Source organism: Hypanus sabinus, chromosome 27 (genome assembly GCF_030144855.1).
Source record: "Hypanus sabinus isolate sHypSab1 chromosome 27, sHypSab1.hap1, whole genome shotgun sequence".
Classification (NCBI taxonomy): domain Eukaryota; kingdom Metazoa; phylum Chordata; class Chondrichthyes; order Myliobatiformes; family Dasyatidae; genus Hypanus; species Hypanus sabinus.
In genome coordinates, this window is record NC_082732.1 from 16,136,247 (window position 1) to 16,157,451 (window position 21,205).

Sequence of the window (21,205 nt, forward strand, 5' to 3'; positions counted from 1 at the left end):
AGTCACAATTCCTGACAATTCCTAATGGTTGGTTAAGAAAACATCGGATGCTGTGGCCCCACCGTTTGACTGCAGAATAAACAGATGGCAACCACTGTTGAGTGAATGGGTTAAAACTTGGCAACTGGAGCTTGTACCTTGAGGGCATGTACCTTGGTAAAAGGAATCTGAAGATTCCTTATCTTTTTTAGACTTTTTTAGATAATTTAGACTTATCTAAATGGAAAAATATATTCATTAATATATATAAAAATATTCATTAATTCAATGTGAGACACCATAATGAAAAGCCAGTACCAGTTTGTGTCCTCTTTGTATGTGCAATACTGTATTCTCTTTTTATTACAGTGCTAGTGTTACCTCCATTCTGCTCAATAATTATGATCTATCAGCTCTGAGACCCTTCAATCACCCCCAGATGCCAGATTATCACCATTCCACCACAGATCTGTGACCTCTCAAAGACTTTGTTGACTTGAAGGTGATGCAAATGACCTGACTGCGCAGCTCAATTAAATATGATACGCAAATACTGAGCAGAGTCGTGCCAGGTTGTCCTTGGAGAGGGAGCACGCAGTCACAAAGGGCACAGTGGGGGACTTCTGGGGACAGTGGGCCCCCTGGGTATTGATTGTTTTATAGACAGTGGTAACCACATTTTAATTTGAATGTACTCACTGCCTTGCGTATATTGAATGTCGGTACCTCATGTATATGTTATGTAAATAAACTTTTATAGTTCTGTAAAAAAAAATGGGTCACTGGCGTGAGTAGTATAAAGACTGCATCAAGTCATGGGGATTTTCTGAAGCGCCTGGTGAGTCTACAGAACTGGTGTCTCCACTGCTAGCCTCCTGGCTCAGAATCAGGTTTAATATCCCTGGCATATGTCGTGAAATTTGTTAACTTTGCTGTAGCAGTGTGATGCAATACATAATAATAGGAAAAATCTGTGAATTACACTAAACAAATATATAGTTAAATTAAATAAGTAGTGCAAAACTAGAAGTAAAAATATTGTGAGGTAGTGTTCTTGGATTCAATGTCCATTCCAGAAACTGGAGGGCAGAGGGGAAGAAGCTGTTCCTGAATTGTTGAGTGTGTTTTCAGGCTTCTGTACCTCCTTCCTGATGGTGGCAATGAGAACGATGCATGACCTGGGTGACAGTGTACTTAATGATGGACGCCGCCATTTTGAGGCTTCGCTCTTTGAAGATGTCCTGGATACCACAGTTTCACCAGGAGCCGCACCAGGTCATCAGATTCCTTCCGTAAGCACTCACAATACCTTCATCTTCCCTACTCGCTTCTGCCTTCAAGGCTTGTTGGACATCTAGAGGGCACAATAACAAAATCCACAGTGTGCCTGGTTACACAGGGATGGCTGGATTCAAGGGCTGAGATCCAGCACCAGTGTCTCACTGCTATAAGAAGTCATCACCAGTGATAAAGAGTGGGCCCTCATGACTGCAACGACAGGCCAACAGGTCACTGACCCGTGCTGTGTTTAGAACACTAACTGGTATCCCCACCATTCCTTGGTCAGAGTGTTCTTCATCTGACCCCTGCTGAAGCAATAATTAAAAGTGGAAATGCCCCCAATTCGGGAGACTAGTTTAACCATGAAAACGAGTCACTTCTGAATAAGCAGGAGCAGCCAGGCGGGTGACAACTCGGCAAGGTGAGAACCACTCTAATGGATGGGAAGAAAACGCACATTTAGCTGTAATAACATACTGAATGAGGGCTAGTGACACAAACTCCCATGAATGCCGATAAGATTTAGTGTAGTTACAATGGGTCGGACTGCCAGACCTGCTCAGAGTCAACGGGGCTACACAGGCTGTTACTCATTCCTGCCCGCTGGCACTGTAGTTCAATAGCGCCCACGTGAAACTGAAAGCAGTTGAAACCGAGAGACGTTTGTAAGCCGCTTAGTTTTGCAAGTCAGAAGTGCGGCCCCGGACTGACTTCCCACACGACAGGTCCCAGCAGCCGACGGACCCCTCCCTCCAGCCTCCCAAATGCTCATTTGTTTGTATGTGCTGCTGATGAAATGGGTGTTGATAAACTCGGGAGGACCTGTAATGGCAAACGTCAGGTCTCCACGCAGTGTGAAGGAGGTGGATAAGGTAAAGAACAGAGAGCCCTAGACACACTGCATGGGTGAACTGTGAGTGGGAAGTTGTGCAGCTTTGGCCACTAAAACTGAAGGAGAGTGAAGACCATAAGCATGAGAAAGTCTGCAAACACAAAGTCTGCTGGAAACCTAAAGCAACGCACACAAAATGCTGGAGGAACGCAGTGGCTCAGGCAGCGTCAATGGAAATGAGACCCTTCTTCAGGATTAGAAATGAAGAGGGGGTGATGCCAGATTAAAAAGGTGGGGTGAGGGGGTAAGGAAGGAGGTGATAGTGCAGTCAGGTGGGTGGGGTAAATAAAGGGCTGGAGAGGAAGGAATCTGATAGGAGATGCAAGGAGGAGGGGACCCAGGGGGAGGTCATAGGCAGGTGAGCAGAGGCAAGAGTGAGGAGTAGAAGAAGAGGGGAGGGGGAGGGAAACATTTTGTTGCCGGAAGAAGAAATCAATATTCATGCCATCAGGTTGGAGGCTGCCCAGGCAGGAGAATAGGTGTTGCTCCTCTGAGGGTGGCCTCATTTTGGTACAAGAGGAGGCCATGGACCGACATGTTGGAACGGGAATGGGAATTAAAACATTTGGTCACTGGGAGGAGCCGCTTTGGGTAGATGGAGCCCCATGTATGGACATTGATGTGCCTAATCAGTCACTGACAACTAAATACAGAATATGAGATGTAGTGCTTGTAATCTCCTTCAATGCTGAATGATGAACAATGACATTGTTCAATGTGCAGTCTATCGGAGATTAATTGTGTTTGCAGTCAATTATTTCATATATTTAATCTTCTACAAGATGCAGCCTGAGACAGTGTGCCCAGTTAACAGATTTAACTGTGAAGGCCCCTTGCAGCCAGTATAAAATATTGAACGACTGAGCATAGCAGCATCTTGTTGCTTATCAGAGTGAGCCACGAGTTCCTTCAGAGCAAAGTTTATCCTCCCACAATCAAGGGAAGGGAACTGCCTGATAAGGCAGGTTTTCTCCCACGTGGTGCAGATGACAAACGATATCTGTGTCCTTGTGCAGACCCAGTGGAAACACTGGTATGAATCATCACCGCCTCAAGCGCGCGGGCAGGCCAAGGCTTTGTAACATGGGTCTGCAGATCCAATGAACAAAACAGGAGACACTGACTTAAAAATGGGTGTGTGAGGTGCTTGCTCAACAAACAGTGAAACACTAAGTCGGGTATCTAGCTAAGCAAATATTTATCTGAGCTATCCAAAATCACTACATCGTACATTCAGTTACCTTTAGATGAACAGATACTCTGCTAAATCTCTCCAATTTATAAAACCCAAGAAGTAAGAAGGTTATGAACAGATACTTAACTAAACAGACTGCCGGGGGGCGGGGGGGGGGGGGGAAGCGTGTAAGTCTGCAATGCACTTTCTTAGGACTAATCGTGAATTCAGCCTGAAGGTGGGCCCCATGGGTGGTGCCGTGGTTTCTGGTGCCCCACAAACGACCAGGAGACGCAGAAGATTCTTCAAGAAGGGTTAAACTTTAATTTGCAAATCAAAGCTGAGACCGTCAGTGAGCTAGTCGCTGATTGCCCACTGATCCTTGGACATAGCATGTTTTATAGCAATCTCCTGGTTTAGTTGCATTAGCATATGCAATCGGTCTACAGTTGCGTATCCCAAGTACATCCACCACTATTGTTTCTACCATTGACTTAATTATGTTCTAATCTACATCTCTTAGCTACCTCTCATTAACACACCATTGTCTTCTACATTCTTAAGATTTCATTCTCCTACTAAATTGGATACATGCAGAGCAAATAGCAAACTCAAAGCTGACTACATAGTTTTGGTTACACATCAAACAATGCAACTTTTATACTCCAATAGTGGCAGAGAGAAAAAAGGAGCAGACCCTCTGCACGTGCCATCTTTTATACCCCTAAGGCGCCCAGAACCAGAGATGGGCTCCATAGTGCCTGATGGGGAAAAAGAGCACTGCACGATGGGTGAGGCTTTCTAACAGAATAAATTATGCCACCCCCCCCCCCCGCCAAAGGATAGGAACCAGGTCTGTCTGCCTACAATCTCATTGCCAGGAATTTAAGTGACGAGTAACCACCTCTTGCTTCACATCTGACCTCTCCTGCTGGAAGCACATCTGCAAATGAGAAGGAATGGGAACAGGAATTGCAGAAGACATGGCCAGTGAGGTCAGCAAGCCACGATGAAAGCAGTAACCGATTCTTTGTAACAAAGGCTGGTTCTGGGAGTTAGCTGTAGGGACGGTTAATCAGGGTTGAAAATAGACAGGCCGAGATCCAAATGATGGCAAAGACACCAAGTTCTACAACTTTGAGGTCCAAGCAAACTGTATCATGAGGGACAGCGAGTAAAGGAAAGTACAGATTTCCAGAGGTCATTGCAGTCTGGATGAATGACAAATGAATTGGTCCCTTTCAATGGTGGGACTATCCAGCAAAAAGAAGCACAAGAGGGGATGTCAATTGTTGAGGTCCCTACAGCCACTCTGATATTGTGCACCCTAAACATGTGGACAGAGCAAATGGTCTGAGAGACTTGTAATTATTGTGACAGTGTTCTTTCATGCCATGTAACATAAACTACTGCCTGGGAACCTGAGACAAAATAGGCTGCCACTACTGACAAGCATGTCTGGCAGCATCGATGTTACACAGAGTCTGAGTGGGTGAAGGTAAGGATGCAAAGTGTACTGCAGTGGGCCAGTCGGGACGGCAGCAGCACATAAAATGCCATGAATGCAAAGCCCCATCTATTTATCCTCTTGATAATTATCACAAATTATCAAGAGCATAATGTATCCAAGAAGAGGACATGGTTGAAAGCCTGGAACAATAATTTATTGCATCTATGCTAGTTTCTTGTAGGTAGCCACGGATGATAGATGTAGGTCCACATAATCCATCTTGGCCTACTAACTGTGGACGGGGTTCTTAGTGGAAGACATTTTTGCTGGCTTGCTTAATTAGAACATCCTTGAACCTTGCTTGTCCTGGAGCAGATTTCTGTCTTGGGGGTCAAGAAGTGGGTATATATTTGGAATTCTGTATTTGTGGAATAATGTGAATAAAACAGGTACTAATTCAAGCAAGAACGAGTCTTCATTTCTTAATGTAAATGACAAGTTTGAAACACAAAGCAGAGTTTTCTAAGTCCTCCAAGCAAACATCTACAGAGCACAGGCTAGTGGCCAACTGCAGAGGACTGGCTGCTCAAGTGAAGTGAACTGAGAGGACCATAAGATGTTCTCGAATGTATCAGCCAATCAAGGTCAAGGTTAAGTTTTGAAGGTGTGTTAATTGGCCTACAACAAACTAGGCAACAGAGGCTAAGTTATTTTACACCATTGTGACCAAGTTCAGGGAGGTTTGCAAACTAGACTGATCTTGTCAACTTGCACATCAAACACGGTCACAGGTATAATTGCTCTACTAATAAAAGTGGTATTTGACTATTAACTTTGGGTGTCTGTTGTCACTATCTTCAGAAGAATTTAGACCATTGTTGTGAATTATTTTGTCCCAACAAAGGTGCTTGAACGTTAAGAGGTGTCTCATCAATTAGAGTGTGTTCCCATTGTAAATACTGTATGTAACTCAATGGAACTATCATCTGATTCAAAATAAAGCAGTAAATAAAGAAATTATGTTGAATCCCCTGCTTTTTTACCTTTGTTCTTTATAGTACAATAACTTGATAAACAGCACCTTGTGTTCAGGGTCACTCTACTGTGTGGATCTGCAAGAGAATGCCTGCTTGTCCATTTATAAAATCAAGCTTTAGTGTCTCTCCAGTGATTCATTTCACAGTCACAACGGACTGGTTAAACATGACCGCTTCATTGCCTCACCATGCATAGGATCTCTAAATAAATACCTGACATAAGCAATGCAGTTTTACAAGGATAATTGCTCTATTAATAAAAGTGCGGTGTGAGTCGATCAATGCTCATCGGTTTTAATGCCAGTTCTGTGACAACTTAACTGATGTTTAGAAGGACATCCATGTGAAAGTTAGAACTGGCTTACATGCCCCTGTGCCTTGACCGTGATCCCCTCCTCAAGTGATCATTTGTCATGTGCCACGTGCATTATTTAATTTGGAGAGGTTCTCAACACAGTGCAATACACTTTATTATAGGGCTCGATCAGAAACAGGACTCAGCTAAGATTTTCTCTTCTTTGTGACTCAGCTAAATTTGTTTCCCACTGCAGCACATCGATTTCATATCAACTTAAAATGTCTTTAATGGGAGAGCTACATATATTGACTCACAGTCACTCATTTTTCATCATAACCTGAAATTGAAATCCACTCCAATAAGCCTTATTGCACCTCACCCACAAAAGCCTCTAGGTTAGGTCAACAAGTTCACTGCTTAGGGATCAAGTTGCTTGGGATGCAGGACAATGCCATTCCACCTATTATAATTGTATTGAATTCTTACCTTTGTTCTAGTAAGTGTAAAAATTTGTTGTACTTCCAGTTTGGGGTGATACTGCTAAGAGGTTCTGGGAGAGAATGCCTGCTAGTCACGATGAAGGATTTTTCATATCAGCCAGGTTCAGGGTCTCTCCAGTTACTCTGTTCATCAATCACAAAAATGTTTCGGTATTAGTGTAGTCACTCCACACTATGGAAGAAATCAGAAATGAGTGACCTGCGTAAGAATGTTCCCGTGGCAGATGGCAGACTGCATAAACAACGCGGCCTTGACATGGAGACCTCAAATTGTTTGACTTTCCACATAGTGTGGGAAATAAGCAGCTATCAGGATTGTTAAAGTGTCAAAAGGATCCAAAAGATAGTTGCAAGCAGGGTATATAAAAGGCTAAGTCCTGCATTGGGACTCTCGGTAACACGGCAAGATGTGTCAGCTGCTGCTCGTTGTCCTGCTTGCAGCCGGTGGTAAGTCACTTTCATGGTATTGTAACACCTATATGGGTCACCCAAATCTGTATAAGCACTCCCATCTTGCATTAAGATTTCCCTTACAGCGTTACTGTGTTCCCTAATGTCATACTGGAACTGACGTTGTCCGTTTCAGTGCCGTATTCACAGGTGATGTGTTGCAAGTTCTAACCATCACTGGAAATTGGTCTAATAGGTATAATCTGCACAGCTAACCCCTAACAGGGCATTCCACAATAGAAGCAATATTCTTCCAGCCAATGGGTAATACAGCTACTTCATGAATGGATGATCCTGCTATGAGAGAGTGTTCCCAAGTTATCAGAGGAGCCTGGGCCTGCTGGGGAAGGACAGTGCCCAGAACAGTCCATGAAAGCAACTGAGGCCCTCCAGGTAGTCATGACAGGAGGTTGCCAAGGTAACCTCTGAACAGAGTAATACAACGTGACTGCAGTCTATGAATACCTGCACTCTGAGGAAGCCTGCAGCGAAGGAAGTCTTCTCTTCTGAAATACGAAGTTTGAGATTAGGGAAGATGCAGAATTTTGGAAGGTGGCTTCTTTGGGCATAGTCAGCAATGGTGAAGCTTCAGACAAGATGATCTCGGAGAGCGTGTGTTTCTGTGTCAACAATGAGTGATGAAGGTCGTACCTGGTGGCCTTCTCGTACACTGTCCCCCTGGTTGCCGCTGATGTGTCTGATGCCAGCAGTAGTTTTCCATGCAGCCAGCTGGGCAAATCTCCATCGGAAGTTAATATGAGTACAGATATATCGTCGTAAATCAGTTCTGAGTTCAAATACGTCGCACGACTCTAAAAAAAAAGTCAGTTTCAGTGTGAGCGATGTATGCAGAATGCAACGAGTTAATAGAGTAACGGGGCACAGCCTGAGAAAGAAAAGATCTTTAAAAGTTGTTGATCCATAAATAAGTCAGTTCTCAAACCAGCGAGATTCTGAGTAGTGCTGGAGACGATTTTTGGGCATTGGCGACAACTTGGGAAGTTTTACCCAGGGGAAGGGTGTTGGGGTAGATGAAAATCTCACCAGGAGCGTAAGCGTTTGAACTTCCTACTCCCCCCAAGATACCAGGATGCTGTGAGATACTCCCCAGTCCACATTAAGTCTAATATCGATCTTACCGCAGTGTTTGCCGGAATTGTGGAAAGAGTTTATTTAAGCCTGTATCTGCTTCATGTCCCTCCTGATGTTCGATTCCATTGAAAATTTATGGAGGAATTCAGCATCGCCCTGCGGTGTCCTTTCGAAGAAAGCAAGCGCAGATTCACTTCCATTACAACTATGCACTATAATTGCAAAGCACACCTTTGGAATGGCTAGTTTAAGTATGCAAATACATGTCATGAGGTGCTGCACAGTTAACCAGTCACTCTTGTATTTCCAGCATCCGGCTGCGGAAAGAGTTACTACACCCCATATGCCTCAAAGGTGGTTAATGGAGTTGATGCGAGGCCATACAGCTGGCCATGGCAGGTGAGAAAACAGGGTTTTAAACTCAAACTCCCTAAATACTAGAAGACAGAGGAAAACCAAACAGGAAGTATAAAAATTCAATCAGTGACTGTGGAAATAACAGGATTATCCTGCAGAAGCTAAATGTCCTCTATGCACGTACAATATATCCTCTGGTTCAAGTGCTTCAAGTGCCTTTCAAAGGCAAGGCACAAGGAAATGGGAGAAGCTAGGGATCAAAAAGTCATTAGAAACTAGTCATGATTAAATGCCTCTTGAATTTTATGAGGTTGACTTAGCAAAATGAAGAGCAAGGGGAGGGTAACAACAAATGTGGCGTAGTGGTGTTGCTGTCTCATAGAGGTTTAGTCCTGACCCCTGGGACTGCCAGTGTGGGAATTTCTCATCCCATCCCCCCGCGGTTTCTTCCCATATCCATCAATGTCGTCAGATGTTTCACAGCCAGTAGGAAAGGAAAATGGCGTCTTGCTTTTCCTTCTCACTCAACAGCAGCAGCCTTGAAAATACAGTAAGAGTAGCCTAGATAGCATGGTCATCTTCTGGCCACGGTTTTCACTCTGTACTGAACAGAGCCAAAACTAGGGGGATGCGGGCGGGAAATACAATAAGGCAGTTATCAGTTGCCGAATAAAATGAAAGAACAACTTGGATTTACAGCATATACTCCCATTAACATAGCAGAACTTCCAAAGCCGCAGAGCCAGCAACAAACATTTGACGGAATGCCAAGTAAAGAGACATTAAGGCTGGTGTTTGTCAAAGTAGGTTAATGTGCATCTCAAAGGGAAGTGGGGGGGGGGGGAGAAAGGAGAGGAGTAAGAATGAGAGTGCAGATGTTAGAGACTTGACTGCTAAGTGTGGTGGCAGTAGTGAGAACAGGAGGAATGCTGAGGTCTACCTGCTGGTTTAGAAAGGTACATGTTATTTAGATTTAGCTTTTTTATTTTAGTATTCTTCATGCCTTTAATAAATCTTTAAAGTTTTTTAAAATTTTTAAATGATTTACAAACTTGACTGACCCTGAATACCACAGACACTATTGAAAAACCTTGTTAGCTTTGACAGGAGGTACGGCTTTGTGGTGATCTACATATACCTGTCTGGACAAGCCCCCCTGCTGACTGCTCCTGTGGCTCCTCCCACAGACCCCTGGATAAAGGCGATTGGAGGCACTGCTCCTCCCTCAGTCTCCAGGATGTTGTGTGGTGGTCTCTTGCTGCTAATCGTGGTCTCTTGCCTCTAATAAAGGCCCATCATTCGCCTCCCGTCTCTGAGAGTTATTGATGGTGCATCAGGCTCCACTCCCAGGTTTGTGCTCTTTCCAAAGATGTCAAGGCGTTCCAAAGAATCGCTACATGAAGCCAATTTTCCTGTCTCTTACTGTCTGGTTCAAGGGTGCAGGGAGTCAAAGCCAAGTCCATGCAAGTAGGCATGGGCTCTGGGCATGAGCCTTGTCTACAAGCAATCACAGTTCTGTTCAGCAATGTAACCAAGGTGCAGATGCTGATGAGAAATGGAAAGAGTCTTAAGTCATAACCTCCGGAAATTACAGAGGAAATGGTGTAGGAAATGGAAGAAAAGTAATTTTTAGGATCCTCTGGTTGCGAGTAGAAAATTAAAGTAGAAAAGAATCAAGAATGATTGTGAGAGAAGGAGGTGAGGAAAATGCCTCCAATCAGAATCACCCATCAAGGAAGAAAAGTGAGTACAGAACATGTTGCAAAAAAAAAGTGAGATGTTAACTTGCAGTCTTGTTTACTATTAGGTTTCTTTGCAAGTTGGATATCCAGGTACCAATTGGTTTTCTCACACTTGTGGTGCAACGCTAATTTCCTCAAACTGGGTTATGACAGCAGGCCATTGTATCTCGTGAGTATGGCTGCAGTTTCAATATATTTCCTTCCTTTTCATCAGGTTCTGATATAAATGTGGTTTATATTTGATGCTGTTTTTTGTTAATAGCTCTGGAAGGGACTACCGTGTGGTACTGGGAGAGTATGACAGAGATGTTGTGGAGGGTGGAGAGCAGATTATAAGGCCCAGTGGTATCTTTGTTCATCCACAATGGAATATAAACTGTGTGGCCTGTGGGTAAGTCATAACCTCATTAGACGCTCCTTATTGATACATCATATATTGTCCAAATTGCTTATAGTAAGGAATCTATAACAATTGTGCAAAAGCTATTCAGAATTAAACTTAAGATGCTTCCATGAACTGTTTGTTCTTCTGCTATCTGGTAAACATTACAGGAGCATCAAAACAAAAACCACAAGGCTACTAAACAGCTTCCTCCCACAAGCAGTCATTCTGCTGAATAGCTGTTCTACCTGACTCTGCTTTGGACACTTTTAACTTGCACTGGACACTTATAACTGACATGTGGCTGTTGTGTTTTACTTCTTATTGTTATGTTTATTACTTAGTGTTGCGTTTGTTATGTTATGATTGCACTGCTCCTGGGAAACGCTGTCTCATTCTGCCCTGCAGAGCTGATGTATGGTTAGAATAACAATAAAGTTTTTGAATCTTGAATCTTCAATCTTCAAATGCCCAGGACTAAACAATGTCCAGCTCTTACCACATACGGTCATGACTTGATTCTTCTTTGAAGAGTATTAGTTATTTCAAGGCCGATCTTCACTGAAAGTTCGGTACCATCCGTGCCTGGATGGAGGGTGAAGCAGCCTCCTCTTTGCCACTGGCGTGGACTGTCAAACTCTTGTCTGCACGACATGTATGACTTGAACCACTGTTTCTGAGCAGAATACTGCAGAGAGTCAAAGCGTTATAGGACCCTCCGGCCTACAAGAGTCACTGTAGCTATTACGTAATTTTTTTCTGCACTAGTGTAGAAAGAAAGTCTCTATGTACTGAGACTAACGAATAAGTGGTGTGCATGGAGGGGTTTCAGATGATGAGTCACATTTATTTTTTGGGTATTGAATGCTGGCAATCATTACCTCCTGGCTGTGTTCCTCAGTGACATTTCCCAATGTTGGCGAAGTGATATCCAATTCATTTTGAGAGTATTCCAAGTTTCCTCTGTGAAAGGTCCCAATGAAGGACCAGTCCTGAGGAAGGGTCTCGGCCCGAAACGTCGACTGTTCATTCCTTCCTGTAGATGCTGCCTGACCTGCCGAGTTCCTCCGGCATTTTAGAAACATAGAAAACCTACAGCACAATACAACCCTTCAGCCCCCAACGCTGCGCAGAACATGTACTTGCTTTAGAAATTACCTAGGTTTACCAATAGCCCTTCATGGACCTATCCAGGAGTCTCTTAAAAGACTCTATCGTATCTGCCTCCACCACCATCGCTGACAGCCCATTCCAAGCACTCACCACTCTCTGTGTAAAAAACTTACCCTGGACATCTCCTCTGTACCTACTTCCAAGCACTTTAAAACTGTGCCTTAACGTGTTAGCCATTTCAGCCCTGGGAAAAAGCCTCTGGCTATCCACATGATCAGTGCCCCTCATCATCTTATACACTTATACACTCCTGTGTGGAGCAGTCTGTACTATTGGAAATGCCACTATCTCGCAAACTCCCCTCACTCCCTCTGCCAGCTGCAGTATGCTCAAGGAGAAAATTTGGACTTCAACTCTCCTTTGGTCAAGAAATGTTTGTAATATTCATAATTCAGCAAGTTCTGAGAAAAACTGGGAGGGTAGTAATTCAGTGTCTCAAATTCAATTTTCTTGGTATGATGTGGTAGGATAGGACAGGACTCTGAGAAGCCCTTCTCGGAGAAGTGAATTCTCCTAGGTATGTACCAAGGTCAACACTTCTTTCCGTAAGGGAACAGTAAGCATGAATATGTGACTTGCATGGCCTCAATTGTTGAAAGGGGGATTTTGCTTAACTATTTGAGTAAAAGGAAAACGTGCTTCAAAATTGATTAAGTGGACAGCACACTAGAATAGCTGGTAGAGCTGCTGCTTCACAGATTCAGCAACCCAGTTTTAATCCCGATGTCTGATGCTGCCTGCGTGGAGTTTGTGAATACTCTCTGTGACCAAGCCCACCTCCCCCACCCCCTGCAATTAACTCCGAGTGCTGTAGTTTCCTCTCACGTCCCAAAGACAGTTGGGTTCATAAAGTAATTGGGCACCATTAATTGCATTTGGCAGTTAAGTGTGTGGTAAAATCTGGGGACGGATGATAGAAATGTAGGAAGGGTAAAATGGGATTTGCATAAATTGATGCTTGATGCCCAGTCTAGATTCAGCAGACCGAAGGGCTTGTTTTCTGTGTTGCATAACTGAATAACTGAGCATTAAGTAGGAATCTCCATTCTTTTGCAGGAATGATATCGCTTTAATCAAGCTCGCAGAGCCTGCAGTCTTGAATGACAAAGTTCAGGTTGCTTGTATTCCACCTTATGGCGAACTTCTTCCCAATGACTTTTATTGCTACATTACTGGATGGGGCCGGCTATACAGTAAGTCAGCACAAACCACCAACATTTTTTCTTCTGGCAAAAGGTCACCAGTCTTTCCTCCCTCTCCGCAGTTGTTACTGGACTTGATGAGGATCTCCAGCATTTTCTTTATTTTAGATTTCTAGCAAATGTACACTCGAAAGGTAGGACGAATGGCGGGAGCATTCTACAGGTGGACAAAGATGGGAGACTTTGAGGAGGGTGTTTTAGGATGGTAGGTTTACAAGGCTGTTGTAACTGTGAACAAAGTCACCAGAGGGACATGGAGGATAGTGGATATAGAAACTTTTATTCTAGCAAAATAAGTATACAAATGTCATACTCGAGGCACCCCTGGAAGAAGAGGCCTGTCTGACCCAATATTACATGACATTTTTATCTGCTAAAGATCAAAGGTAACAGCAGGGCAATTCTATCGTTACAATGTATCTACGGCGCTTGCTTTGAATCACATATCATTTTCAAACAACTTAGTCTTCACACCCCCATTTCAAACACCAAAATGAATGTTGGTTCCCACCCACTCTGGGCTGTAGTCGGGCTTATGCAGGCTTATGTGGTCAAGTAAAAGGCCATTGTTCAGAGTTGCATTTTAAGTTCAATCTACTGTCCACTTTCAGGTCTGAAGACAGGCAGCTGTTAAAATTAGTATTTGCTATATACCATAATCCCAGAAATGCCCTAACAAAGGCCATGTGGATTTATTAGTATTGCTTATTAAGAAAGGTTTAGGAAGTTATGGGCAAAACAAAAGCAAATAGGACTAGCTTGGATGGGTACCTTTTTTTGGCATGGACCAGTTCTGACGCAGTATCTCTCCATGAGTCTGTCGGAAGTATGGACATCTTAACCTAAAGTCAGGGAGCACATGGATTTACGGTTGTGAGTAGCAAAAGTTTAAATGAGTTGAAGTCTACAAAGTGGGCAGAATCTGAAAGAGCCTCTGGAAGTCACTGAAATTGTTGGGTCTGGGAGTTTAGAACAGTACGACAGGGTTTTGGCTCAACAGCTTCTGAAGTTAGCTATGACACCGCAGAGCCTCGTTGTCATCAGTTAATGTCTTGACATAGTTAAGAGTGGGATGAAGAGCTTTGTTCTTGACACCGAGATTTTTTTTTTTGCATTTTGAATTGGACAGCTCTCTCTCTTTTCCATAAAGAGAATGGTGAGAATCGACCCTTGGCCAAGGCAAAGAATAGTGACAGCAGGGACCTTTAGAGAAACTCAGTATCATTAATGCAACGTTTACAGGTGCACTTACTTAGTGATATTGTTGACATTTCATCATTGTGACTGGAATATTTTTGTCATTCCAGCGAACGGACCACTTCCAGCAAAGCTGCAGCAAGCTTACATACCAGTCGTTGACTACGCCCATTGCAGTGCCCCAGACTGGTGGGGCACGACTGTGAAAGACACCATGGTTTGTGCTGGAGGTGCCGAAAAGTCCGGATGCAATGTGCGTAGTAAATCCAGATATTTATTTGAGCCTATTTAAGTGAGAGATAAGGCAGGTCCTTTCACATGGCTAACTTGAGGTCCCAAAACTCCAACCCACAACATAATGAAGAAGTGCCAATAGACGCCACACAATGCCCCCAGCAAGTGAGGTAATTGGTTCTAAACTCTGTTACCTCCAGGTAATGAACCCAGCAATGTTTCAGTTGGAAGCCTCTCTATCCACAGTGAAACTCTAGCTGCATTTGCAACTTATGGTTCTGGCAGCCCAAGTTGCTGGAAGTTGTGGTGCCTAACTGCCATCAGAGTGTTCTGGTCCACTGGATTGTGGGTGGGACTTGAGGTTGACTGCTGGAAGTCAGTACTACACATCTCTCTGAGCACAGAGTCTTACACTAGGCCCACTGCAAACTTACCAAATGGTAATTCACATCCTGACCTGTACGCAATGATGTTTTCGATCCATGAAATGAGCATTTACTATCCAAATCCCTAAGTTGTTGTCTATTCCAAATCCTTGGCAATTTCAGAGAACAGTCGAGAGTCAAAAACTTTGCAGAGGATCACATGTAGGTTAGACTTGGTGAAGACAGTAGATTTCTTTTCCTGTAGGACCTGACAGGTTGATGCACTATCAATAACTCTAGGAGACTGGAAGTGAATGATAAGTTTTTACTAACAGCGAAAACAGAGCACGAGCATGTTGAATGACTGTGGGAGGAGCGGTGCCCCAATCACCTTTATCCAGGGGTCAGTGGGAGGAACGACAGGAGCAGTCTGCAGAGGGACGTGTCCAGACAGGTATACATGGTTTACCACAAAGGTTTCTACGTTAATCACTAGGGCACTCTCGACCCGGGCATCAACCACAAACCTGACCACGTCTATTAACCTTGTGTCTGGCTGTTCAAGCAAGCCACAGTCCAGATGTTGGCCCCAGTTTTGGCTTCATAACCAACTCTCACTCTGGACCACTGAGTTGATTTATCAATCAACCACAAACTGAGGCAAATTCTGCAAGTGTTGTAATTGAATTAACAGATACCACCAGACAAGAACGATCTACATTTCCAAAGTGGTGTCAAATTCATTTAAGACTGTTGGGGTATAAATTGGGAGGAAAGGTAATTTTTGATGAGTTTTATTCATCCGTTTATTTATTTATTTATTTATTTATTTATTTATTTATTTATTTATTTATTGTACCATTGCAGAGTTAGAATGCTGCCACGTTAAACTTACACAAGAGTGTACTTGACAACAATGATATGCGAAATAATCACATTCCAACATTTCCAATTTATCTTTTGTTCACCTAATAGAGGAGAGTCATTTTGATGAAGTATTATGGAGAATTTCCAGCTCGTACTGAATAGTGTTGTAATGAGTGTTGGTAATTACCAGAGAGGAAGAAATTAAAAAGTAGAAACAATTTTTTTCTCATTTTCTTCAGGGAGACTCAGGTGGACCTTTGAACTGCCAGGGTTCTGATGGACTTTGGTATGTCCATGGTGTAACCAGCTTTGTGTCAGGCTATGGATGTAACACCTATAAGAAACCCACAGTCTGGACTCGAGTATCCGCCTTCACTTACTGGATTGCTCAGGTAGGTACCATTTTCATGCAGAAAGGAATGTTAACATGTTGGACTTGTTATGCAAATCAGAGATGAAATGTCAGCTCAGTCTGATGTCCCTGGGTCAGTGCATTCATTCCACTATCCCATTCATTTGCACCATATTTCCTTTAGTCTTTTGAATTTTAAAATTTAATTTATTCAGCTAAATTTCTTTTCAATCCAACTTTTGGATTGTTTCGTGATCTAAAACTTATCATGATGAATTAAGTTCTTTTGCATTCCCCAACAGCAGAAATCTGTCATTGTTCAGCAGAATGTTGGTTCTTAATGGCCGGCAGCATGTCACGTAGACCTTCCGTAACAGTTGAAACTCTGGTTCTTGTTACAGCCTTTGCTTTTATACCCTTCATAACTATATTTTTGAGCCCTGGTATCGACTGATCTAACTTTTCTATGGCTCTGCACTCCCTGATTTAAAAGTAGCCCAACTAAAGTGTTTATATATATTTTCTAACATCTCCGCCTTTAAGCATAGTATACTGTGCATTCAGCAAAAGGATCTGTTTGCCTTTAGGGCTTCAAACATCAGAATCATAATCAGATTTATTTTCACTGTCAAATGACATTAAATTTGTTTTTTTTTCCGCAGCTGTGCAATGTAAAGCATGAAGTTACTATAAATTGCAAAATAAATAGTGCAAGCAAAAGAAATAATAAGATAGTACTCTTGTCTTCATGGACTGTCAGAAATCTGATGGCAAACTGTTCCTGAATCATTGAGTGTGGGTCTTCAGGCTCCTGTAAGCTCTCTCTGATGGTAATAATGATCAAAGGGCATGTCCCAGATGGTGAGGGTCCTGCCTTCTTGAGGCATTACCTCTTAAAGAAGTCCTTGATAGTGGAGTGGGACCCCCGACCCCCCAGTTGTGCCCATGATGGAGCTGGCCTCTGTAGCCTGTTGTAATCCTGTGAACTGAAGCCTCCGAACTGCGCTGTGGTGCAACCAGTTGGAATGCTCTCCACATCTATGATAGCATAATAACATAAGCAGGAGACCAAGGAACTCTGTAAGCTGCCTGTGTTTAGCTTATTAGGGTAAGTGGTAAAGATCTAACTGCCCTAGACCGAAGGGCAGCGACGAGTCTCCCACCATACCCCTAACTAGTGAGTAGTTGTCACTGAGCCCAGTCGTCATTATCCGTTGAGAATAAAAATGGAAGTGCCACCTCAATGAAGGATGGTTTGGACTCGCAAGTGGGAAATTTGGGCTGAAAATCTGCATAAACATACAAAAGCAAGAGCAGGTGGAGGACTGTTTTCAGGCATTACTACAAAAGTAGCAAGGGGTTCGATTACCTCGTCCACTGCACCCAGAAGGAAGCAAGGATTTTGGAATAATCCTGAATGCCTGGAACACAGCTCAACCTCTCCAAATCTGGGTTTTAAATTATTAGGACTGCTGATGCACCGTCAATAACTCTCGGAGACGGGAGGCGAACGATAGGCTTTTATTAGCCGCAAGAGACCACGATTAGCAACAAGAGACCACCACACAATATCCTGGAGACTGAGGGAGGAGCAGTGCCTCCAATTGCCTTTATACAGGGGTCTGTGGGAGGAGCCACAGGAGCAGTCAGCAGAGGGGCTTGTCCAGACAGGTATATGTAGTTCACCACAGCTGCCTATCAGGTCAGAAACATAAGTAGTTGTGGACATTGAAAAAAATACTGTTTGGTGTGACTGCTCACTTCCGTTGTTCTTCCTCAAGATGAGAAGCAAAAGGAATCCAGTGTCTCCTGACACTGACATTAATTATTGAAAGGGCTGTTGATGGAAATTGAGCAGATCATCATCAGACTGTGCTGTATGTGTCAAGGAGCCATGGTCAACAGCTCGGTGGCATCCAGCAGTGGAACTAGACCTGAGGTGGGAGCTGGGATTCAGATGTGAACCTTCAATGGACAGTAACGACTCAAAGGGAGCATCAGAATAGTGTGATCTAAAAGCCTTTTGAGACTTTAGAAAACATCACAAGCTCTTGATGCAGGAAATGGGATTTTAGTGGACAGGGTGAATCAAGGCAAGTTTTGGACCAGCACACATAGGCTGCTGAAGCAGAGGATCTACCGTACAAGATGCATCTTAGTCACGTGCCAATTCATGGGTAACCAATGTGTGGCTACCCTCGTGGGTAACCAATGTAACAACCTTATATACAGGCAGTACACTGTGAGTGCTGGGACTCCGAACATGGAATGTCAGAGAACAGGGCCAATTATAGAGAAATCCAGTGCATCAATGCAGCCACAAAGAAGGCATGACAGTGGCTATACTTCATTACGAATTTGAGAGGATTTGGCATGTCACCAAAAACACTTGACTGTTCCTACAGTCATACCTCGGAGAACTTTCTAACTGGCAACATCACCTTCTGGTGGGGAGGTGGGGGGGTGCTACTGCACAGGATCGAAGTAAGCTGCAGAGAATTGTAAGCTCAGTCAGCCCCATCATGGGTGCTCACTTCCGTAGTATCCAGGACATCTTCAAGGAGCAACGTGTCTATCATTAAGCACCCCCACCACCCAGTTGATGCCTTATTCTCATTGCTACCATCAGGAAGGAGGTACAGAACCCTGAAGGCACACACTCAATGATCAGAAATAACTTCTTTCTCTTTGCCTTCCTGCTTTTGAATGAGTGTTGAACCCACAAACACTACCTCAATACTTTTTTTATTTACGGTAATTCACAGTTTTTTTTCTCTGTTATTATGCATTGCATTGCACTGCTGCTGCAAAGTTAACAAATCTCACGACACATACGCTAGTGATAATAAACCTAATTCTGATTCTGAAAATAGAACCATAGAACATTACAGCACAGAAACAGGCCTTTGGGCCCTTCTTGGCTGTGCCGAACCATTTTTCTGCCTAGTCCCACTGACCTGCACCTGGCCCATATCCCTCCATACACCTCTCATCCATGTACCTGTCCAAGTTTTTCTTAAATGTCAAAAGTGAGCCTACATTCACCACTTCATCTGGCAGCTCATTCCACACTCCCACCACTCTCTGTGTGAAGAAGCCCCCCCCCCCAATGTTCCCTTTAAATTTTTCCCCCTTCACCCTTAACCCATGTCCTCTGGTTTTTTCCTCCTCTAGCCTCAGTGGAAAAAGCCTGCTTGCATTCACACTATCTATACCCATCATAATTTTATATACCTCTATCAAGCCTCCCCTCATTCTTCTATGCTCCAGGGAATAAAGTCCTAACCTATTCAACCTTTCTCTGTAACTCAGTTTCTCAAGTCCTGGCAAAATCCTTGTAAACCTTCTCTGCACTCTTTCAACCTTACTAATATCCTTCCTGGAATTTGGTGACCAAAACTGCACACAATACTCCAAATCTGGCCTCACCAATGCCTTATGAAACCTCACCACAACATTTCAACTCTTATACTCAATACTGTGAATTATAAAGGCCAATGTACCAAAAGCTCTTTTTCCTACCTTATCTACATGTGCTGCCACTTTTAGGGAATTTCGTATCTGTATTCCCAGATTCCTCTGTTCTACTGCACTCCTCAGTGCCCTACCATTTACCTTGTATGTTCTACCTGGGTTTTTCCTTCCAAAGTGCAATACCTCACACATGTCTGTGTTAAAATCCATCTGCCATTTTTCGACCCATTTTTCCAGCTGGTCCAGATCCCTCTGCAAGCTTTGAAAACCTTCCTCACTGTCCACTCCACCTCCAATCTTTGTATCATCAGCAAATTAGTTGATCCAATTTACCACATTGTCATCCAGATCATTGATATAGATGACAAATAACAATGGACCCAGCACTGATCCCTGTGGCACACCACTAGTCACAGGCCTCTACTCAGAGTAGCAATCCTCCACTCCCACTCTCTGGTTTCTTCCATTGAGCCAATGTCTAATCCAATTTACTACCTCTCCATGTATACCTAGCGACTGAATCTTCCTAACTAACCTCCCATGCAGGACCTTGTCAAAACCTTTTACTGAAGCCCATGTAGACCACATCTACTGCCTTCCCGTCATTCACTTTCCTTGTAACCTCCTCAAAAAACTCTAATAGATTTGTTAAACATGACCTACCACGCACAAAGCCGTGTTGACTCTCCCTAATATGTCCCTGTCTATCTACTTGTAGATCCTATCTCTTAGTACTCCTTCCAATAATTTACCTACTACCGACGTCAAACTTACCAGCCTATAATTTCCCAGATTACTTTTAGAGCCTTTTTTAAACAAAGGAAACCATGAGCTATCCTCTAATCCTCCGGCCCCTCACCCGTAGATACCGACATTTTAAATATATCTGCCAGGGCCCCTGCAATTTCAACACTAGTCTCCTTCAAGGTCCGAGGGAATACCCTGTCAGGTCTTGGGGATTTATCTACTCTGATTTGCCTCAAGATAGCAAGCACCTCCTCCTCTTCAATCTGTATAAGTTCCATGACCTCACTACTTGTTTCCCTTACTTCCATTGACTCCATGCTAGTTTCCTTAGTAAATACAGATGCAAAAAACCCATTTAATGTTTCATAGTCTTCAGTTCTAGGTGAGGAAGGTATCAGATTCACTGATTTCCACCTAATAAGTGTTAATATGGATGCAAATAATCAAATATAGAAAAGTACAAAAGGTTGGCTACATTATACATACATGACAGACCAAATATACTTGAGCATGTCAAGATCCCTTTACTCATTTGTTTTCAATTACTTTAGAGGGAAGCAGTGTAATTAATCTTTATCTTTCTTCTTTCAGACGATGGCCAACAACTAATGGAAGTAAAGAATGATTATCATCAATTTGTTATTCATTGATGAGCAATAAACAAAATCATTAAGAAAAAGTTGTCTGTGACTTTTGAGTCATTCTGAAAAGCCTGGCTAATTTTCAGTTTCCCCTAAAGTAGAAATGTTTCTTAGGAATGTTCTAATCCCAAAATAAAGCATTTGTGGACATTTTTTTCCTGTACAAGAGTATAGGGCTCAAGGCAAATTGGCCCTAATGCGTTCAAAGTTGAAGAAGAGGAGAAAGCAATAAAGAAGAACAAAGAATAAAAATAAAAATATTTCTTATTATATAGTGTATATTTCTTAGACCTTTGCTTCAGGGAGCTATTTTGAGCTA

The 21,205-nt window shown here is 43.1% G+C and overlaps 1 protein-coding gene across 1 annotated transcript; it reads left to right on the top strand.

Annotated features, from left to right (window-relative positions):
• Positions 1–9,266: 9,266 nt before the first annotated feature.
• On the top strand, positions 9,267–20,854 carry LOC132381900 (proproteinase E-like). The gene is made up of 7 exons (XM_059951612.1): positions 9,267–9,313; positions 10,318–10,421; positions 10,515–10,643; positions 12,864–13,000; positions 14,317–14,459; positions 15,912–16,064; positions 20,837–20,854. The coding sequence occupies exons 1-7, from the start codon at positions 9,275–9,277 to the stop codon at positions 20,852–20,854; spliced, it is 723 nt and encodes a 240-aa protein (XP_059807595.1). The 5' UTR covers positions 9,267–9,274.
• The last annotated feature ends 351 nt before the right edge of the window (positions 20,855–21,205 follow it).

What these genes read in the sequence shown, in the direction of transcription:
- LOC132381900 (XM_059951612.1), top strand. Translation starts at nt 9,275, where the DNA reads ATGCCAAGTAAAGAGACATTAAGGCTGGTGTTTGTCAAA. An exon ending in TGGATGGGGCCGGCTATACA is followed by an intron (nt 13,001 to 14,316) that starts GTAAGTCAGCAC and finishes TTGTCATTCCAG; the next exon opens with CGAACGGACCACTTCCAGCA. An exon ending in CCGAAAAGTCCGGATGCAAT is followed by an intron (nt 14,460 to 15,911) that starts GTGCGTAGTAAA and finishes CATTTTCTTCAG; the next exon opens with GGAGACTCAGGTGGACCTTT.